Source organism: Dipodomys merriami, unplaced genomic scaffold, assembly GCF_024711535.1.
Source record: "Dipodomys merriami isolate MVZ:Mamm:240054 unplaced genomic scaffold, mDipMer1.0.p SCAF_19, whole genome shotgun sequence".
NCBI lineage: Eukaryota > Metazoa > Chordata > Mammalia > Rodentia > Heteromyidae > Dipodomys > Dipodomys merriami.
In genome coordinates, this window is record NW_027203270.1 from 13,623,619 (window position 1) to 13,642,137 (window position 18,519).

The window sequence follows — 18,519 nt, forward strand, 5'->3', positions numbered from 1 at the left end:
AGTTATAAAATTGACATTTTACCACTTGAACCATGCCTCCAATCTAGCTTGTTGGCTGGTTATTTTTGAAGTGGAGTCATGCAGGCTTTTCTTCAAAGGCTGGCTTTAAATGTGACTCATTGGATCTCACCTTTTTGAACAGTTAAGATTGTAGGTATAAGCCACTGGTTCCAAGCTCATAAGATATTTCTTAAGTACACAGAGAAAAAGAGAAACTTTACCATGAAGAACTCTGGTAGACACAATTTTAAGTGATCAAAATGAACTCTGTCAGTAACAAAACCGCCTGAAATCATGTGCCACCTCAAGCCCCAGGACTAACAAAAAAAAAAAGAAAAAAGGAATGAGGCCAAATCACTACAGATTTTATAGATGTTAAAGGATAATAGGGAAATATGGTTAATTTTTTGTCCTTAAGTTTGGCAACTCAAAATGAGCAAGTCATTTTAAGAAAACAATTGGTCAAATCTCATTTTGCTTCATAGAATATTTTTGGGACATTGGAATGAAACTTGAGTAGGGTTTGGCAATTAGAGGATATTTTATTTCAACATTAATTGTCTTGATTTAGTGGATATATTACGGTTCTTTAGGAAAATGTTCTTATTTGTAAGGAATAAACATTCAAGACATGGTTCTACGTTATCTTGGGAAAAAAAGTTAGCTGGACCCCATTTCAATTAACTGGGTATGGTGGCATGTTTGTAGTCCCAGGCAGGAGGCCTTAAGAAAGAGTATCAGAGTCTGAGACCAGCGAGGCCAAAAGGTAGGATCCTACCTGCAAAGCAAACAAGGGCTAGGGGCATGGCTCAAATGTTAGAGTGCCTGCCTAGCAAATTCAAAGCCCTGAGTTCAAACCCCAGTACTGCCAAAACAAACCCAAACCCCTTACACATTTAAGGATTATAGGGCATCAGACAAGTATTTTATTCTTTTTTTGTTTTGTTTTGTTTTGTTTTGGTCGGTCATCGGGCTTGAACTCTGGGCCTGGGTGCTGTCCCTGAGCATTTTGGCTCAAGGCTAGCACTCTACCACTTGAGCCACAGCAACACTTCCAGTTTTCTGGTGGTTAATTGGAGATAAGAGTCTCACAAACTTTCCTGCCCGGGCTGGCTTTGAGCTGCAATCCTCAGATCTCAACCTCCTGGGTAGCTAGGATTACAGGTGTGAGCCACCTATGCCCATCTCAGTAACTTATTAATTGGTTCACTTGAAAAAGTACTTTGTATTTGGTGTGGTTGTTTTTTTTTTTTTTGGTGTATTTGTCTGTTTTCAACAGAAAATGTGTTTTCATATACTTACTTGAGTGCCCTTATATAATTCCTATTTTAACAGGAAAGTTTCCTTTCTTTTACAGCGGAAAGGAAGCCTCCTTTATTTAATATGAATGCAATGAGTGCCTTATATCACATAGCCCAAAATGAATCCCCTACACTACAGTCTAATGAATGGTGAGTATTGCTAAGAGATACTGCTAAACATTGTATAAACGAAATGTTTTACATAATCCATTATCAAAATAATTTGATTTTATGTTGATAAAATGTACTACTTGAAGAAGTATTTAATTAGGTTTATTTTTACCTTTAATATTCATGTCTTCATTACATAACTATAAAAGTCAGTTCAGATATAAAAGATAAATAACATGGATTTTACAAAAGTTTCCTTTAAACTTTTGGAACACATACAACCCTAATAATACAATAAATATATCAAAACTTTTAATATTTTATAGGTAAAGTGTATAAATTGTTACAACCCATAGTAATGAATTGTTTAGAATGTATATAGTATAAAATATAGATAAACTAGTTGCCAGTGGCTCACACTTATAATCCCAGCTGCTTGGGAGGCTGAGATCTGAGGATTGTGGTTCTGTGCCAGCCTGGTCAGGAAAGTCCATGAGACTTTCAGCTCCAATAAACTACCAGAAAGCCAGAAGTGGCACTGTGGCTCAAATTGGTAGAGTGCTTTGTGTGAGAGAGCTCGGACAGTGCCCAAGCCCCACAACTGACCGCCCCCCCCCCAAAAAAAAAAAAAAAAAAAAAAAAAAAAAAAAACAGATAACCAGGTGTGGGTGGCTCATTCCTAGCTACTCTGGAAGCTGAGATCAAAGGATTATAGTTAAAAGCCAGTCCAGGCAGGAAAGCCTTTTGAGGTTCTTATCTCCAGTTAACCACCAGAAATACCAGAATTGGAGGTGTGGCTCAAGTGGCAAAGCACTATCCTTGAGCAAATAGGCTAAAGGACAGCATGCAGACCCTGAGTTCAAGTCCCAAGGCTATCTGTATCACCCCCCAAAAAAATCCATAGGTAAAGTAATTTGACTTTTTCAAAGTAATCAGGTTATTAAAAACTTTGAGATCATTTTAGTTATAATTAAATGTTATTCAGATGTCCTTGATCATTTAGTGCATCTATGGTTTGATAAAATTAAGTTCATTCATGTGATAAGTTTGTGGAGGCCATCCAGGCACCAGGGGCTCAAGCCTGTAATCTAGCTACCCAGGTGGTTGAGACCTTTGCCAACTCAGGCAAAGTCTCTTCAATTAACCAACAAAAAGTTGAAATTGGAAGTGTGGCTTAAGTGATAGATTGATTGTAAAAAGCCAAGTGAATGCTTGAGAGGTCCTGAGCTCAAGCCCCAGTAGTGACGCATGCACACACTCCCCCTCCATGCACCAAGTTAGTGGAGAAATGAGTGACAATTTTAGTATGGGTGGTAAAAATTTATAATAGGACATTAATTCTTCAGATTTACCTAGCATTTGAGAATTTGTAAGGAAATGTCTAGCATACTTAATATACACTTCAAGATTTACAAATTGATATATAAATAGGGGTACTTAAAAAATGTAATTAGTTGGGTACCAGTGGCTCACACCTCTAATCCTAGCTACTCAGCAGTCTGAGATCTGAGGACCAGTTTAAAGCCAGGAAAGTCCATGAGCCTTTTATCTTCAGTTAACCAGAAAAAACGTAGAATTAGAGCTGTAGTTCTCAGGGGTAGAGAGCAAGCCTTGAGCACATAAAGCTGTGGGCAGTTTCCAGGCCCTGAGTTCAAACCCTATGACCAACAACAACAACAAAAAATACAAAAACAACTCTCCAGAGAAGATAATGTTCTAAAACATGCTCTATGAAAAAAAAAAAACAAAAAACCATGCTCTATGAAACAAGGGCATATAAGAAAGAGAAATGGCTTAGGGAAAGGAAAAAAGAAAACAAGACAGAACCATTCTGGATTTATATTAAAAGTAAGTAAGTTTCCTTCTTTTTGTCTTAGTATTGAATGAATTCTGGTGTTTAAATATGTGGGAACAGATGTGTGTTTGTGTTTGTATATATGTTTCAGGGCTTGAACCCAGGGCCTTGTATATGCTAAGCACACTATTCTGTATCTATAGTTCTAGCCTCAGGATTTGTGAATGGAAAATTTGGAATTTGATAAGATTCATTGATTATCTTAGATTAATTTTCTTGTGTGAAAGTACATAGTCTTTGACTTTTTTTATTCCCCTTCCCATTAGTAGGCATGTGCCTTGATTTGTGGATATGTTTTTAATGGAAATAGCAATATGTTCACTTGATACTTTCCTTTACAATAGGTCTGATTATTTTCGCAACTTTGTAGATTCTTGCCTCCAGAAAATCCCTCAAGATCGTCCTACATCAGAGGAACTTTTAAAGGTCAGTCTGTATAATATTTTAAAATCTGTTTTTATCTTTGAAAAATGATTTTAAATAATGTTATTCTTGAATTCTGATTAGTGATTAATTGTACTATACTGGTTTTAGTAAAATACTAAATTGTTTGGTACTGAGAATAAAATTCAGGCCCTTTTGAATGCCAGGTAAGCACTTAGCATACACACTAGTCCACCAAAATACTAATTTGTCTGTGTGCACATGCGTATATATGTGTGTACTAGTGCCAATCCCAGGGCTTGAACTCAGGGCGTGGGTGCTGTTCTTGAACTTCTCTTCTCAAGGCTAATGCTCTACACTAGTAGAACTACAGTTCTATTTCCTGCTTTTAGGAGGTAGTTTATTGAAAGAGGTAAAAAGTCTTACAGACTTTCTTGCCCAGCTTGCTTCAAATCATGATCTTCAGATCTTAACTTCCTGAGTAGCTAGGATCATAGGTGTGAGCCACTAGTGCCTGGCCTAATTTTTATTCTGTTGTATTTAGAAACTTGTATGAGCCAGGTGCCAGTGGCTCACACCTGTAATCCTAGCAACTCAGGATGCTGAGATCTGAGGATCGCTGTTCAAAGACAGCCCAGGCAGGAAAGTCTGTGAAACTCTTATCTTCTATAAACCACTAGAAAACCAGAAGTGGCGCTGTGGCTCAAGCAGTAGAGCGCTCGCCTTGAGCTGAAGAGCTGAGGGACAGCGCCCAGGCCCAGAGTTCAGGCCCCACGACCGGACCCAAAAAAAAAAAAGTTGTATGTGTCTGGTACTGAGGATTGAATTTGGAGCCTCACAATAGTAGGTATACATTCTGTCAGCTGAGCCATTCACTCTGCCCTTGAAACACATTTCTTAGATATGAAGGCAATTGTTTGGTTTTAGGGTTTTTGTTTTGTTTTGATTTTTGCAGTATTAGGATTGAACCCAATTAGCATTTCCTAAAGAAGTACTTTATTAGAGACATGTACCAGGCTTGTTTTTTGTTTTTGGTCAGTTATGGTGCCTGAGCTTTGGGTCTGGGTGCTGTCCTCGAGCTCTTCAGCTCAAGGCTACCACTCTACCACTTGAGCCACAGCACCACTTCCAGCTTTTTCTGCTTATGTGGTACTGAGGAATCAAACCCAGGGCCTCATGCATGCAAGGCAAGCACTCTACCACTGAGCCACCTTCCCAGCCCCTTTTCTTTCTTCTTTTTTTTTTTTTAAATGAGTTTTTAGTATGTCTAAATATAATACATAAATACTATTTTTACTAGCTTTGAGTTAGAGTTATAAATATTCTGAGTCCTTGGGTTGGTGAGATTTGTGCATACTAGGCAAGTGCTCTATTACTGAGGTATACTCTTTTTATTTTAGTTAGTCATGGTAGTACATGCCCTGTAGTCTTCACCTACTCAGGTCTCAGAAATGAAAGCCAAAGTAAGTAGATACTCATAAATAGCAGCAAAAGCCATACTAAATCAGTCATGGTGATTCATATCTATAATCCCAGCACAAAGGAATGAGAAGCAGATAAATTATGTGTTTGTGGCAGCCTGGGCTATCTGTGGTAATGAAGACTTTCAAAGGGGAAAAAGCCCTTTAATATATCCATAAATTACGTTAGTAAAAAATAAGCATGATCAAATTTAGGAAAGGAGATGGAGAAATAATATCTATGTGTACTTTTAAATTTAGAAATATTCCCTCTGGTATTTTTACAATAAATTTTTTAAATTAAAAAAAATAAATTTAGAAATATCAAAGTTAGTTTTGTATACAAAGACTGAATATTTTTAGTAGTAATATATGCTAAGCTAAAGAAGTGGAAATGTGCCATTGGCTCATGCCTATAATCCAAGCTATACAGGAGGGTAAGATCAAAATTCAAGGCCAGCCAGGACCATCTTTAAAATAAGCAGCAAAAAGCAGTGCTGTAGATAATGTTTAATGGTAGAGTACTAGTGTGGGTAAGCACAAGGACCTGAGTCCAAACCCTGGTACTGCCCCCCAAAATGAAAAATGTAACTAGCTCTTTACAATTTTTTAATATAAGTAAAAAATTCCTTTTAATTCATATTGTAATGATCCAATGAGCTAGGTAGGTATTTGGTTATTAGATCCCTTATCTATGTATAGTATTTGTTTGCCTGCTTCATAGTATGTATTTTCACAGCCCTATTTAAAATGATAGAAAGTGTCTTTAAAATATTATACAACTTGTGGGTGGATGGGAGAGAGTAAGGGAAGAGCTATTACTGTCCAAAAAGAAATGTACTCTTTACATGACTTAGGTAACTGTAATCCCTCTTTACATCACCTTTATAACAACAAAAAATTAAGTGTCTTATCGAGATTTTTTAAGTCACCCAACTTTGGTGCTACATACCTGTAATCCTACCTTTGTAGTTTGAAGCAAGCTTCAGCAGAAAACTCTGATTTCCAATTAACCAACAAAAGGCTTGATGTGAAGTGATGCTCAAGTGGTAGAATACTAGTCTTGAGTGAAAAAGCCAAGCAAGAGCATAAAGCCCTGAGTTCAGGTCCCCCTGTGCTGCTTTTTTTTTTTTTTTTAAAGAATAGGCTGGGATTGTAGAACTGAAAAAAATGTTTCAACTTGAATTTTATTTTCTACCCTCTCTAGCACATGTTTGTTCTTCGGGAGCGCCCTGAAACAGTGTTAATAGATCTTATTCAAAGGACTAAGGATGCAGTAAGAGAGCTAGACAATCTGCAGTATCGAAAAATGAAGAAACTCCTTTTTCAAGAGGCACATAATGGACCAGCAGTAGAAGCACAGGAAGAAGAAGAGGTAATTCCTAAAATAATTCAAATCTTGGGTTATCTTTGTTGTGTTTTTTCTTCTATAAAAATGCCTTTCCAAGAATTTTTCATATTAATTGTTCTGAAGTTGTAATTCCTTTTTTTCTCCCTCTCCCTTCCTCTTATTTCTCTTCCTTCTTTACATTGTCATATGTTCATAGTACAAGGAGTTTCATTTTGATAGGTATATAAATATGTAGTATATTTTTGACAAGTTTATCTCCTCTATTCAAGGATGTGTTGTATTTTTTTTTAAGATTCCAATTACAAAGAGAATTTCATGCTAGCTCACATGCTTTAAACACAGTCACATTAGAGTACACATTGGTATAATAAAGACTGTAAGAAATCTTTTTTTTATTTTTTTGCAGTTCTGGAGCTTGAACTCAGGGCCGGAGTCCTGTCCCTGAGTTCTTCTGCTCAAGGCAATAATGATGTACCACTTTGAGCCAGGGCTCTACTTGTGGTTTCTGAGTGGTTAATTGGAGATAACCAGCACCCAGTCAAAAAAAAAAAACTTTTAAAAGAACCTATTTATTGGAGGGTTTTCTAAAGCAAGCGAATCAATAGAATATACATAGAATTATTAAAGGAGATTCATTAGATTGGCTTTACATGATCAGAGTTGAGACAAATTTCTCAATGCCTATCTGCATGATGAAGAGCTAGAGCTCATTCTAAGAAGCCTCAAACCAAAAGGAACAGGTAATGATGTGGCCTCAGGCTAATGGGTGAAACCCTTGAAACTCCTTGGACAGTTGCTAGTTTGAGTCCATGTTGAAAGTCTGATGTCTAAGGGCAATGGCAGCAGTGATAGATGCACCTGCTCAAGAAAAATCAAGGTTGTACATAGGCTGATGGGCTTGCTTCCTTTCACTTTTTTCTGAACCTTATAGCCTGTTGGAGGATGCTGTCCATATTCTAGATGTACTGTCCCTTGTGCAATAGTTTCTGGAAATACCCTCATAAACACAGTCAAGCTGTCCCTTTCATATTTCTTAGCCAGTGAATCCTTTTAATAAAAAAAACCACAAAAGGGCTGGAAAGGTGGCTCAGTGGTAGAGCGCTTGCCTTGCATGCATGAGGCCCTGGGTTCGATTCCTCAGCACCACATAAGCAAAAAGAAAAAAAGCTGGAAGTGGCGCTGTGGCTCAAGGGGTAGAGTGCTAGCCTAGAGCTGAAGAGCTGAGGGACAGCGCTCAGGCTCAGAGTTCAGGCCCCACAACCGGACCCCCCCCCCCCAAAAAAAAAAAAAAAAAACCACAAAAATCATTTACTGGCCAGGCACCAGTGGCCTAGCTACACAGGAGGCTGAGATCTGAGGATTACAGTTCAAAGCCAGCCCAAGCAGGAAAGTCTGTGAGACTTATCTCTAATTAACCACCAGAAAATCAGAAGTAGTGCTGTGGCTCAGGTGGTAGAGCACTTGCCTTGAGCTGAAGAGCTGAGGGACAGCGCCCAGGCCTAGATTTCAAGCCCCATGACCACCCCCCCCCCAAAAAAAAAAAAATCACTTACTAACTGGATATTTAAGTTCCATGGGGCATGCTGAAAATACTTGAAAATGTAGACTCTCAAAGTTGGACTAAAAAATTATTATAAAGCCGGGCACTGGTGACTCATGCCTATAATCCTCGCTACTAGGGAAGCTGAGATCTAAAGATCACAGTTCAAAGCCAGCCCAGGCAGGAAAGCCATGAGATTTTTATCTCCAATAAACCACTAGAAAATTGGAAGTGGTGCTGTGGCTCAAGTGGTAGAGCACTAGCCTTGAGCTGAAGAGCTGAGGGACAACATCCAGACCCAAAGTTCAAACCCCACGACCGACCTCTCTCCCCCCAAAAAATATTATAAAACCAGGCACCGGTGGCTCACGCCTGTAATCCTAGCTACCCAGCAGTCTGAGATCTGAGCATTGCGGTTTGAAGCCAGCTCAGGCAGAAGAGTCCCTGTGAAACCAGCCCAGGCAGAAGAGTCCCTGTGAAACTCTTTTTTAGTTTTTAGGTGTTTTTTGTTTTTTGTTTGTTTGTTTTGGCTGGTCCTGGGGCTTGAACTCAGGGGCTAGGCATTGTCCCTGAGCCTCTTTGTACTCAAGGCTAGCATACTTGAGCTACAGTGCCACTTCTAGATTTTTCTAAGTATATTGGAGATAAGAGTCTTAATGGACATATTTCTGCCTGGACTGGCTTTGAACAGTGATCCTCAGATCTCAGCCTCTTGAGTAGCCAGGATTATAGGCAGGAGTCACCTGTACCCAGCCCCATGAGCCTCTTATCTCCAATTAACCACTCAAAAACCAGAAGTAGAGCTGTGGCTCAAAGTAGTAGAGTAGTGCTAACCTTGAGCAAATGAGCTCAAGGGACAACACCCAGACCCTAAGTTCAAGCCCCACAACTGACCAAATAAAACAGTATTTATAAAACTACTAGGCTACTGTAATGCTACTGTAAAACTACTGTAACAACAAGAAAACTTGATTTCTTTTAGTTCTAAATAATTGTCTTCCATCTAGATAGCTCTAAAATACTTCACAGATGAGGAAAGCAAACCTCAGTGTGGTTAAGTCATTGAAAGTAAAAGCACACACATGTATTCAAATTTATAAGTCTTTTTTTTTTTTGCCAGTCGTGGGGCCTGAAGTCTGGGCCTGGGCGCTGTCCCTCAGCTCTTCAGCTCAAGACTAGTGCTCTACCACTTGAGCCACAGTGGCACTTCTGGCTTTTTCTGCTTATGTGGTGCTGAGGAATCGAACCCAGGGCCTCAGGCATGCAAGGCAAGCGCTCTACCACTGAGCCACCTTCCCAGCCCTATAAGTCTTCTTTTTAAGGCCAGTTTCTTTCTATAATATTTTAGGGAGAGTGGAAATAGAATTGTTAGAGAACTTTCTTAAAAGGAAGTATGTAAAGTGTTATTATATGTTATGCTATCTTATTTGTGTGTGTTATGTGCTAGTACTGGTACTTAAATTTAGAGCTTCATGCTCTTGCCTAGCTTTTTCCCTCAAAGCTGACACTACCACTTGAGCCACACCTTTACTTCTGGCTTTTTGCTAATTAATTGGAGATAAAAGAGTCTCACAGATTTTCCTGCACAGGCTGGCTTTCAATTATCCTTAGATCTCACCCTCCCGAGTAGCTAAGATTAGAGACTTTAGCCAACAGTGCCCAATATAAAGCTGTTTTTCCTTTAAATCTTTTAAAAGTTTTTTTTTGCTCTTGTCAGGATTGTTAAGTCTTTGATTTTTTTATTGTTGATTTCCAGCGAGAGATCACTTCACCTTCTGAAACAAATTATTATTATTATTACTAATTATTATTGTTACTATTTTTAACTGGTACTGAGGCTAGTGGTCTAACTTTTCACTCCACGCTAGTGGTCTAACTTTTGAGCCAGGACTCTCATCTCTGTATTTCGTTTGTTTATTTTTGTGCCTCTCCTGGGACTTGAACTCAGGGCCTGGGCACTGTCCCTAACATTTTGCTCAAGTTAGTGCTCTACCACTTGAGCCATAGCTACACTTCCAGCTTTTTGGTTGTTAATTGGAAATAAGAGTCTTGCAGACATTCCTTCCTGAGCTGACTTTGAAATTTGAGTCTCAAATCTCAGCCTCCTGAGTAGCTATGCTTATAGGCATGAGTTACCAATTCACATCTGGCTTTTTGGAAGATAAGAATTTTCCAAAAATTGAAAGTAAGTGTGTTGTGAACTTTTAATTGGAACTTTCTACCCTAGGCTATTTTGAAACATGATCCTCAGATTTTAGCCTCCTGAGTCACTAGGATTACAGGAGTAAGCCACCAGTGCCCTGCTTAAGATTTTTTTTTTAAAAGAAAGACTTTTTATTAACCACAAGAATCATTGAGAAGACGGGTAATCCTAGCTACTCAAGAGGCTGAGATATGAGGATCATGGTTCAAAGCCAGCCCAGGCAGGAAAGTCTTGAGACTCTTATCTCCAATAAACCACTAGAAAACCAGAAGTAGCATTGTAGCTCAAGCGGTAGAGCACTCGCCTTGAGCTGAAGAGTGCAGGGACAGCGTCTAGGCCCAGAGTTCAAGCCCTACGACTGACAAAAAAAAGAATCATTGAGAAATGAGCAAAATTTCTATTCCCATGAGATTCATTATAGAAATACTTTTTAAATGTGCCCAAAACTATAGGAAAAGAGTTATAGTTTGGATATTACTCAAACTAGGCTGAGGACATAACTCAATAGTACAGTACAGTACAGTACTTACATAGCATGCACAAAGTGCTGGGCTTAATCCCTAGTAATGTGTGTGTTGTGTGTGTGTGTGTACGCTCGCGTGCGTGCTCACAGGTATACATATATACACACATGAAACTGATTAACTGACTTTTTCTAAATGATTACATTTTTTTTTAATGTTAACCTGTTGGCTGGGTGCTGGTGGCTCACTCCTGTAATCCTAGCTACTCAGGAGGCTGAGATTGAGGATCGCAATTCAAAGCTAGCCCAAGCAGGAACATCCATGAGACTCTTTTCTCCAGTTAACCACCAGAAAACCATAAGAGGTGCTGTGACTCAAGTGGTAGAGCACTAGCCTTGAGCTGAAGAGCTCAGGGACAGTGCCCAGGCCCAGAGTTCAAGCCCCATGACCAGCCAAAAAAAAAAAAAATTGTTGGCATCTTTGCTTATTTTTTTGTAAAATTTTGACAAATGTAGGGAATTTCTTTCAATAGGCAGCTAACTTTGTTTGTAAGAACTATGTACCAAGTAATATGTGTGCTAGATGTTTTAATCAAGAATTAAGAATAAAGGTATTTTAATATGTTCTTTCTCCTTAGGAACAAGACCATGGTGTTGGCCGGACAGGAACAGTGAATAGTGTTGGAAGTAATCAGTCTATTCCCAGTATGTCTATCAGTGCCAGCAGCCAAAGCAGTAGTGTTAACAGTCTTCCAGATGCCTCAGATGACAAGAGTGAGCTAGACATGATGGAGGGAGACCATACAGTGATGTCTAACAGTTCAGTTATCCATTTAAAACCTGTAAGTACTTGAATTTCAGTGAAAAAAATTCAATTTTTATAAATAAATTTTTTCCATCTCACTAAAAGAGATTTCACTTGAAGTTTGACAAGCTTGGAATGTTTGTTTATATAGCATTACTTTTGTTAATTTTTTTCCGCTTGGAAAACTAACATTTTGGAAAAACTAAAGGAATGGAAAATTATTTTAAAATCTTAGAATAAAAATATAAATATTATTGGGGCTGGGAAGGTGGCTCAGTGGTAGGGTGCTTGCCTTGCATTCATGAGGCCCTGGGTTCGATTCCTCAGTACCACATAAGCAGAAAAAGCCATAAGTGGCACTGTGACTCAAGTGGTAGAGTGCTAGCCTTGAGCTGAAGAGCTGAGGGACTGTGCCCAGGCCCAGAGTTCAGGCCCCATGAACAACAACAAAACTCCCTCTCTCTCTTTTTCTCTTTCTCTTTTTTTCTCTCTTTCTCTCTCTCTCTACCCTTCTTTCTCTCTCTCTCTCTCTATATATATATAATGTAATATTTTTTGAAAAATGTAAATTGTTATAATAAAGGTGATGTACAGACGATTCATAGTTACATGTCAGGTAAAGAGTATATCTCTTTTTGGACAACATATTATTTGAAGTTACCTACATGAGCTAGGCACGAGTGACTCATGCCTATAATCCTAGCTACTCGGGAGGCTGAGATCTGAGGATCAAGGTTCAAAGCGATGTAGGCAGAAAACTATGAGACTTGGGCTGGGAAGGTAGCTCAGTGGTAGAGTGCTTGCCTTGCATGCCTGAGGCCCTGGGTTCGATTCCTCAGCACCACATAAGCAAAAAAAAAAAAAAAAAGCCGGAAGTGGTGCTGTGGCTCAAGTGGTAGAGCGCTAGCCTTGAGCTGAAGAGCTGAGGGACAGTGCTCAGGCCCAGAGTTCAGGCCCCACAACCGGACCCCCAAAAATAAAAAGAAAACTATGAGACTTTTACCTCCAGTTAATTAACAAAAAGTGGGAATTGGAGGTATGACTTAAGTGATAGGAGTCAGCCTTGAGGGAGAAAGCCAAGTATGCCTTAAATCTTGATTCTGTCCTTAGCATTAAAAAAAAGAAAATAAGACAGAAAAGTTAGGTAACTAATTCTTAGCATTTAATAGAAATGCCTTCTTTGTAACTTAATAGCTTATAGTACTATATAAAACATTAGGTATAGATGAGTGGGTTACAAATTATAGTATATATATCCAGTATAATATTACTGAGCTGTAAAAAGGAATGAAGTTCTGATACAATCTATTATATGGATAAACATAAAAAATATGCCACATGGTACCACAGGCCTACAGTCCTTGTATATAGGGTGCTGAGGCATGAGGATTGTGCACTTGAGGTTGTCCTGGGCTCCATAGTGAGACCTTATCTCCAAAACTAAAGCTAAATTACATGACATACATATAAGAGGACAAATATTGTATAATTAAATTTAAATGAAATATGTAGACTAGGTAGCTTCATATAAGATAGAAAATAACTTAGAGGTTATTATGACCTGAATAAAAGGACAAATGGGAGTTGTTGTAACAGAATTTCTCTTTGAGGTGGTGAAAAAGTTTTGGAAATAATGATGAAAAACCAACAATGAAAATGTAACAAATGCCAATTAAAATCACTAAATGGGTAGCACATTTGTTAAGCATATTTTAATACACAAAAGCTCTTAGAAATGATAGGTAAGCAGTAGTGTCATTATTCATGTCAAAACAACTTTTTTTTTTTCCTGCTGGTCCTGGAGCTTGAACTCCAGTGCACATTCCTGAGCTTTTGTGCTTGAGGCTAGAACTCTACCACCTGAGCCACAGCTCCACTTACGACTTTTTTTTCCCTTAAGTTCATTGAAGATAAAAGTCCCATGGTTCTTTCTGTCCTGGTGGACGTCAAGCTATGATCCTCCCATCTCAGCTTCCTGAGTAGCTAGAATTATGGGCATGAGCCAATGGCAATATTTTTTATATTCATTGGCAATACTAGGATTTAAACTCAGGACCTCATGCTTGCTAGGCAGAGGTCATACTGCCAAGTCACTCCTCCAGTCCCCCCCAAACATTATTTCCCTAACATTTTTAATGAATTTTTTTTCTGTAGGAAAAAGTTTGTTTGTTTGTTTTTTTTTGGTCAGTCGTGGGCCTGAACTCTGGGCCTGGGTGCTGTCCCTCAGCTCTTCAGCTCAAGACTAGTGCTCTACCACTTGAGCCACAGCCAACTCCCAGCTTTTTCTGCTTATGTGGTGCTAAGGAATTGAACTCAGGGCTCATGCATGCAAGGCAAGCACTCTACCACTGAGCCACCTTCCCAGACCAGATTATTTCTTTAGTTAGTTGATACTTCACTGACTTGTTCTTCAGTTAATGAATCAAGGTAGGACTAGGAATGTGGCTCAGTGGTAGAGTGCTTGCCTACCATTCATGAAGCCCTAGGTTTGATTCCTCAGTATCACATAAACAGAAAAGGCCAAAAGTGGTGCTATGGCTCAAGTGGTAGAGTGCTAGCCTTGAGCAAAAGAAGTCTTGAGTTCAAGTTCCAGGACTGGCCAAAAAAAAAAAAAAAAAGAAGAAGAAGGTCTACAAGGAGAGGCATTAGTTTTTCTAATATTTGCAAAGCTTTTATTGCTTAACTGATAGATAACAGGAATATTATAAAGGTAGTTTTACAAAACTGGGTGCTGGTGGCTCACATCTGTAATCCTAACTTCTTAGGAGGCTAAGATCTGAAAATCACTATTCAAACACAACTTCAGGTAGTTGTGAGACTTTTACCTCCAGGTAACCACCAAAAAGCTGGAAGTGGACCTGTGGCTTAAGTGGTAGAGTGCTAGCCTTGAGCAGAACAGCTCAAGGACATCATGCAAGCCCTGAGTTCAAGCCCCAAGACTAGCACCAAAATAAAAAGGATAGTTTTTTGTTTTGGGGTTTTTTGCCTTTCCTGAGGCTTGAAATCTGGATCTGTACTTATTTTGCTCAAGGCTAGTGTGCTACCTCTTTCAGGCTTTTTCTGAGTAGTTTTGGAGATAAGAGTCACATGGACTTTACTGCTGGTGCTGGCTTGGAACTTCATTCCTCAGATCTCAACCTTCTGGAGTAGCTAGAATTACAGGCATGAGCTACCAGTGCCTGGCAAATAACACATTCCTGTAACCTCAATGTTATGGGTCTAAGATCAGCATGGGTGCTATATAGTAAGACCCTGTCCCCTTCAAAATCATTAGCTAATTATTTGATTAAAAAATATAGAAGCTGGGCACTGGCGCGCGCGTGCGCATGCGTGTGTGTGTGTGTGTTTTATGCTATATTGCTTCACCCAAGAACCCTTGAGTAATTTATAACTATTTGGAATATTCACTGCATGTTTTATTATCTTTGTTTTTAATATATTGTTATCCAGCTTTTCAGTTTCATATACTGTGTGGGATATAAATCAGCCACATGTATTTGTATACTGTTTTATACACTGGAAGTAACTTCCAGCTGTTTCCGTTTTTGATTTTTTAAAGTTGTGTCTTTGAGATTTATTGATAAAATTATCTTTTTCAGGGCTGGGAAGGTGGCTCAGTGGTAGAGCGCTTGCCTTGCATGCATGAGGCCCTGGGTTCGATTCCTCAGCACCACATAAGCAAAAAGAAAAAAAAAAGCCGGACGTGGCACTGTGGCTCAAGTGGTAGAGCGCTAGCCTTGAGCTGAAGAGCTGAGGGACAGTGCTCAGGCCCAGAGTTCAGGCCTCACGACCGGACCCAAAAAAAAAAAAAAAAAAAATTATCTTTTTCAAAAATGTCTTTTTAATTCCCTTGACACCTCAAAGAAATGCTTCATCTTACATGATATTGTCTCTTTGTTTGTCAAGGAGGAAGAGAATTATAGAGAAGAAGGAGATCTTAGAACAAGACCATCAGATCCTCAGTCTCCACCTCAAGTATCTCGTCATAAATCACACTATCGTAATCGAGAACACTTTGCAACTATACGGACAGCATCATTGGTATGTATTGCCAAGACACTAATAAGAAATACCTTTTTCATTTTGGGTGTATATTTTGAGTGAATTGGTACTAAGGTTTGAACTCAGGGCTTCATCCTTAGGCAGATACTACCACTTCAGACACCAGGACCTGTATTTTTTGTTTTAGAACTTGAACATGTAGACTTAAGTATAATTATATCTTGAGCTGGGCGCTGGTAGCACACACCTGTAATCCTAGCTACTCAGGAGGCTGAGATCTGAGGATCACAGTTCAAAGCCAGCCCAGGCAGGAAAGTCCGTGAGACTCTTATCTCCAATTAACCACCAGAAAACCAGAAGTGATGCTGTGGCTCAAGTGGTAGAGTGCTCGCCTTGAGCTGAAGAGCTCAGAGACAGAGCCAGGCCCAGAGTTCAAGCTCCATGATAGACCAAAAAAAAAAAAAGAACTATATCTTATATTTTGTATTTGAGTTTATTTTCCAAAGCATTCATTCAACATTTAAGTGTCTCAGGAGAAAGATACGCAAAATACTATGAGAGCTGTTAAACTAAAAACGTACTCAAGGGCTGGAAATGTGGCTTAGTGGTAGAGGGCTTACCTATCATGTTGGAAGCTCTGAATTCAATTCCTTAGTACCATATAAACAGAAAAAGCCAGAAATAATGCTGTGGCTCAAGTGGTAGTGTGCCAACCTTGAGCAAATGAAGTTCAGGGACAGTGACCAGGCCCTGAGTGCAAGCCCAAGGACTGGCAAAAAAGAAAAAAAAAGGTCTTTAAGACATGTGTAAATCATGTTTTAGAATATATTAAACGCTGAAGAGAAATACAAGGTACTAAACATGTATCCAGATAATTTTTGATTCAGTGGCATTAAAGAAATAATTTATAAAACATAGTTTGAGCTTTTGTAAAGTTACTAGATTTTAGGCACAAGGGGAGATGAGGAATGGTATTTTTACATAAGTAGAACTGGAAGTTAAGAAGGGTAGTCAGAAAATGGGGAATGTTTGGAAAGGACAAGTTTAACTATTTGGCATATTCTGTTATTCCTATTCTCCCCAAAACAGTAATTTTGTATTATTTTTTTCATTTCATACACATTACAGTATTAAAGCTGTTTTAGTCAGACAAATATGGCAAAAACAAGACACAGGATACTAGGGATACAAAGAAATTACATTAATATATAAAAGGTACATTACTAGAATATATAAAGGGGGAGGAGGCTTCTGAGTTATCTGAGTTGCCAAGATAGGTAGATTTTTTTCAGTCCTGTCCTTGTTGGGTGTTGGTAGCTCACACCTGTACTACTAATCTACTCACAAGGCTGTCCCACCTAGTTCTCCTCCCCCTCCCCCCACCAAAGTTATAGTTCGTTTTCAACATAACTACTTGTACATCTCATTGTTGCAATGGGTCCACCTGTATCCCTATTTAAACAATTTGTTTTTTCCCTTCCCCTCCTCAAATTTGGCTTGGATTTTCTTCATACAATGAAATGAACGGACTTTACATTTTCAATTTGAAATTTCTCTATTTATATATACCTATCTTAACCATTACCTAAAATGTCAAATTTATCATTTCACAGTTTTCTTTATTTTGGGGGGGGGGGTCCGGTTGTGGGGCCTGAACTCTGGGCCTGAGTGCTGTCCCTCAGCTCTTCAGCTCAAGGCTAGCGCTCTACCACTTGAGCCACAGCGCCACTTCTGGCTTCTTTCTTTTTGCTTTTTTGGTGCTGAGGAATCGAACCCAGGGCCTCAGGCATGCAAGGCAAGCGCTCTACCACTGAGCCACCTTCCAGCCCCTTCTTTTTTTTTTTTTTTTTTTTTTTTTTTTTTTTTTTTGTCGGCCGTGGGGCTTGAACTCTGGGCCTGGGCCCTGTCCCTCAGCTCTTCAGCTCAAGGCGAGCGTTCTACCACTTGAGCTACAGCGCCACTTCCGGTTTTCTGGTGGTTTATTGGAGATAGGAGTCTCACGGTCTCTCCTGCCCGGGCTGGCTTTGAACCGCGATCCTCAGATCTCAGCCTCCTGAGTAGCTAGGATTACAGGCGTGAGCCACCAGCGCCCGGCTCCAGCCCCTTCTTTATGGTTTTTTTTTGACAGTTCTTCACTTCTATGATCATCATTTTCTGCTTTCTCCATTGTTAGTTTTGAATGTTTAGAAATTTTAATACAGCTTCGTGCCAGTGACTCACGCCTGTAATCCTGGCTACTCACAAGGCTGAGATCCCATGAAACTCTTATCTCCAATAAACCACCAGAAAACCAGAAGTGGAGCTGTAGCTCAAGTGGTAGAGTGCTCGCCTTGAGCTGATAAGCTGAGGGACAGCGCTCAGGCCCAGAGTTCAAGCCCCACGACCAACAAAAAAAAGAAAGAAAGAAATTTTAATACAGTCACACAGAATATACCCTTTTGTGTATGGCCTCTTTTGCTCTTTGTTAATTTTTTGGCATTTATACATACTGTATTCAGCAAAGTTCATTCCTTTTGCTGTAATTTTCCATTGTATGACTATACCACTGTTTATATATCTATTCTTCTGTTGAACATTTGCTCTGTCATTTGAGGAAACTACACGTATGTTTGTTATAAACATTCATAGCAAGTCATTATATGACTATGACTATGATGTTTTAATTTATTGGGTAAATACCTAAGGGGTTAGATTTTACAGTGTATATGTTTGATTTTACAAGAAACTATCAGGTGTTTGGAGTTTTTTGTTTTTGTTTTTGTTTTTCTTGTTGGTCATGGGGCCTAAACTCTGGGCCTGAGCGCTGTCCCTCATCTCTTCAGCTCAAGGCTAGCACTCTACCACTTGAGCAACAGTGCTATTTCTGGCTTTTTCTGCTTATGTGGTGCTGAGGAATTGAATCCATGGCCTCATGCATGCAAGGCAAGCACTCTACCACTGAGCCACCTTCCCAGCCCCATAGTGTTTGTTTGTTTGTTTGTTTGTTTTTTAAAACATACTCATTAGCAATTGGAACTGAGTTTGATAATACATACCTGTGATCC

At 39.2% G+C, this 18,519-nt stretch overlaps 1 protein-coding gene across 1 annotated transcript in view; it reads left to right on the forward strand.

The window, feature by feature from the left end:
- The window catches only part of Taok1 (TAO kinase 1), a 112,376-nt gene that overhangs the window by 56,751 nt on the left and 37,106 nt on the right, over positions 1-18,519 (forward strand). The window contains exons 9-13 of the mRNA XM_070027372.1: positions 1,358-1,451; positions 3,612-3,693; positions 6,319-6,486; positions 11,307-11,510; positions 15,380-15,514. Of these exons, the coding sequence (XP_069883473.1) occupies positions 1,358-1,451; positions 3,612-3,693; positions 6,319-6,486; positions 11,307-11,510; positions 15,380-15,514 (683 nt within the window). The remainder of the gene's footprint in view (positions 1-1,357; positions 1,452-3,611; positions 3,694-6,318; positions 6,487-11,306; positions 11,511-15,379; positions 15,515-18,519) is intronic.